The following is a 3128-nucleotide window of genomic DNA, read 5'->3' as shown; positions in this document are numbered from 1 at the left end:
CCCCCTCCCCGGCCGGCGGCCGTGACCCTGGCAGCGCCGGCCTAGCGCCCGGCCGCCTGCAGCGCGACCCCTGGCGGCTGGGAGGGCCCCCTGCACCCGGACCGCTTCCCACCACCAAGCCGATTCCGCAGGACATACCCCGGGGGGCCCCTGAAGTCCAAGGCGCTCTCCTGTTTAGCCCTGGGTCCTACAGTCAAAAGATGTCGTGTGCATGTCTGGGAAAGGGCGAAAGTCCCGAAGGTCTAGGCTGCGAAGACCCAGGTGGCTTCCCCCAGTTCGAGATTTAGAGGCAAAGTGCATTCCCTTGGAGCCAGAAGCTCTCAGTTCTCTTTTCTGAAAATGAAAAGAGCTTTGGAAAGAGGAAGAGGAGAGGTCCGCACTGCATGGTGTGGGACAGAGTGGTGGAGGTGAGCATAAGTGAAGAGAGGAATGCTCTTCTCACTGTGTTGGGTGGGGAAGAGAGGAGAGGACAATGGTCAGAGGGCCAGCAGCCCGAGCCAGAATGAGGAAACTTTCAGAACGTGGTTGGTACTTAAGCATCTGCTGAATTAAAACACCAATGAATGAGTGGAGAAGTCGGGAGGGTGCGGTGAAGTCATGCACAGTGAGGAGACAGGAGTGAGGCTTCCCTGAGACCTAGGCCCGTGGAGCCAGAGGCTGGCCATGTACCACTGTCCAAGTCCTCTAGGCTTAAAGGGCTGTGGAAGAAGAGGGAGCCAGCCCGAGCCTTACCCAGAGTCTGCAGATGTTAAACCCCCTCTCCTTGGCAGCCTTAGCACTGAGGCCAGTTACCCCCAGGGGAACTGGGGTCATTTCACCTGAAACATCAGACCCAGGAGCTCAGCCAGCAGATGCCTCCTCACCCCGAACTTCTGCCAGGCCTCGGGGGTGAGGAAAAGCAGTAACTCGTCTGGCCAGTCAGAGCCCCCGTCCCCTAATGCTGCAGAAGGGCCCTGGACAGAGAAGAGGGCACAGGGGGTGACTTCCTGCTGCCTGCCAGGACAGCCTCCATCCAGCCTGGGCCCCCATGTCCAACGCCAGGCACAAATCCTGAGGCTGGGCCGGCTTTCCACAGAGCACAACAGTGCCGAGAAGATGCAAAAACCACAGCAGGTGAAAGGGGCTATGCCCCAAGAACTTTCTGGATCCCCAGCCCCACCCTAAACAGCAGTCAAGCACAGAAAGGGTTTGATATGATTTTTTTATTAACATATAATATATTTAATAAAAAATAATATCCACTCTGGCTCTCTCCTCCATTGCAAGGGGAAGAGTGGCGAGGAGGGGCTGGCACTGCCCACCCCCAGGCATCCGGACAAGCCCTGCCTCCGGGGCTCCCCTCTACCCCCTGCTTCCCAACAGGCTCTGACCTCCAGACAGACGCTTCAAAGTTACAAGTGCTTTAGGTCCTCCCTTGAACTCCCCCAGGCCCACCCCTAGTGCAGAATTCAGGGGCCACCTGGACAAAACCCCTTGCTTTCTCTCATTCTTGGGATCCCTCATTCACGTTAGAAAGAGGATCTGGGGGCAGAGAGTGGAGTCCCTACTGGCCAGGGGGAAGGGAGGAGAGGGACAGTGATGGGGGTGGGGCCGAGAAGGGGGGTGGTGAGGGGGTGCCCTCACTGTAGCCGATCACTGCGGAACGAATCCTCCACAGCAGGATCGGGCAGCAGGGCACAGGGGTCACTCAGCATGTTTAGCCCTTCCAGGCCCAGCGGCTCCATGTGCAGCTCATCCTCCAGCCCCAGTCCCAGCTCCAACCCTTTGGACACCTCAAAGCCAGGCACTCCAGCCAGGGCTGCTGCAATCTCCTTTGAGAAACCTGGGGAAGAGTCTCCTGGGCGGATAGAGGAAACGGGTGAGGGCCCTGTGCCCTACAAACTCTTCCAGGACGCCTCGGGCTCCTACCATACCAGCCCTCCCTCCACCTCATGCCATCCACACGCCCCTCACCTGGGAGGATGATGTTAGGCCCTGAGCCGTGGCGGGAACAGTGGGCCAAGTTCTGGTGGTTGAGGGCGTGGGGGTCCTGGAGGCCGCCCACTGGCCCCTCGCCCCCTAAAACTCCAGGCCCTTCGGAAAACTCAGAGGGATCCAGCACCAGGCTGGTCGACGGGTCTTCCATTCTGAACTGCTCCAGCTAGGAACACACAGACAGAAGTGAAGGAGTGGGCTTCGGAGCAGGGTGTTCCTGCTTGTCTTGCCCGGTCCTGCTAACACAGCCCCTCTGCCGGGCAATCTCCCTGCCCCCAAGGGATGGAGGCAGAGACAGAGAAACAGCAGTGAGCATGGGGAGAGCACGCCGGCATGTGTGCGTGCACGCACGCCAGGAAAGGGGCAGGTCTAGGCACTGGCCATCAAACAGCAGGCTGAGGAGCAACACTAGGTAGAAAGGGCCAGAGCGGGAGAGGCCAGTGTGGGAAGACAGAAGCCCCAGGCCAGAAGTGCTATGTTATCTGGGGGGATCTCCCCTATCCCAGATTTCCCAACTCCGAATATACCAGAGCCACCCCTCAGTTCCCCCCCCCCCGTCTGCCCCTCCCCCGATTCTCAGCCAGGGGCCTGGGCACTCACAGTCCCGGGGCTGAAGTCGTTCGCTGGCCGGTGGTAAGGCTGCTGCCAATGCCCACTAGAGCCGGGTGGGCACAGTGTCCCATAGTGGGGTTGCCTTCCTGGGGGCTGCCCGCCCGGGGGCTGCACTGAGCACACCTCAGAGGGCAGCCCTGGCTGCTGCAGAGGCTTTGGGGTGGGCTGCTGGGTGGGCAGAACCAGACTGGGGGCGCTGTATGGGTACGGGGGCAGTCGCTGGTCGGTGGGCAGTTTACTGGTGTCCAGGGGGACGCCCTGAAGAGAAGGAAAAACGGGGAAGCTTACCCCTCAGGGTACCCCCCAAGAGTTAGGGCTCTCCAGTCTCTTAAGCTAGAACCGTTCTCAGCGCAAACATGATAACACTCCGAGCGTCTCTGGGGTTGGGTGCGGTCACTCAAAAATGCATATCAGGATGAAAGTAACTAAGCTGATAATTCTGAATCCACTCCAGAAGTAAATGACTCCTAAACTTTGATACTTTAACTACTGTTAGTAATCAAGTACTTGGGACACCTCCTGAGGGATGGAGAAGACAGCAG

At 59.0% G+C, this 3128-nt stretch overlaps 1 protein-coding gene across 1 annotated transcript in view; it reads right to left on the bottom strand.

Annotated features, from left to right (window-relative positions):
- Positions 1-1251: 1251 nt before the first annotated feature.
- The window catches only part of CRTC2 (CREB regulated transcription coactivator 2), a 10785-nt gene continuing 8908 nt past the window's right edge, over positions 1252-3128 (bottom strand). Inside the window, exons 12-14 of the mRNA XM_004388588.3 lie at positions 2575-2844; positions 1954-2140; positions 1252-1837 (exon numbers count right to left, since the gene is read on the bottom strand). Of these exons, the coding sequence (XP_004388645.1) occupies positions 1620-1837; positions 1954-2140; positions 2575-2844 (675 nt within the window). The 3' untranslated portion in view covers positions 1252-1619. The remainder of the gene's footprint in view (positions 1838-1953; positions 2141-2574; positions 2845-3128) is intronic.

This window comes from Trichechus manatus, unplaced genomic scaffold, assembly GCF_000243295.1.
Source record: "Trichechus manatus latirostris isolate Lorelei unplaced genomic scaffold, TriManLat1.0 scaffold00213, whole genome shotgun sequence".
In the NCBI taxonomy this organism is placed as follows: Eukaryota; Metazoa; Chordata; class Mammalia; order Sirenia; family Trichechidae; genus Trichechus; species Trichechus manatus.
The sequence above is the reverse complement of the archived record's forward strand: the minus strand, read 5'-3'. Positions and strand labels throughout refer to the sequence as shown.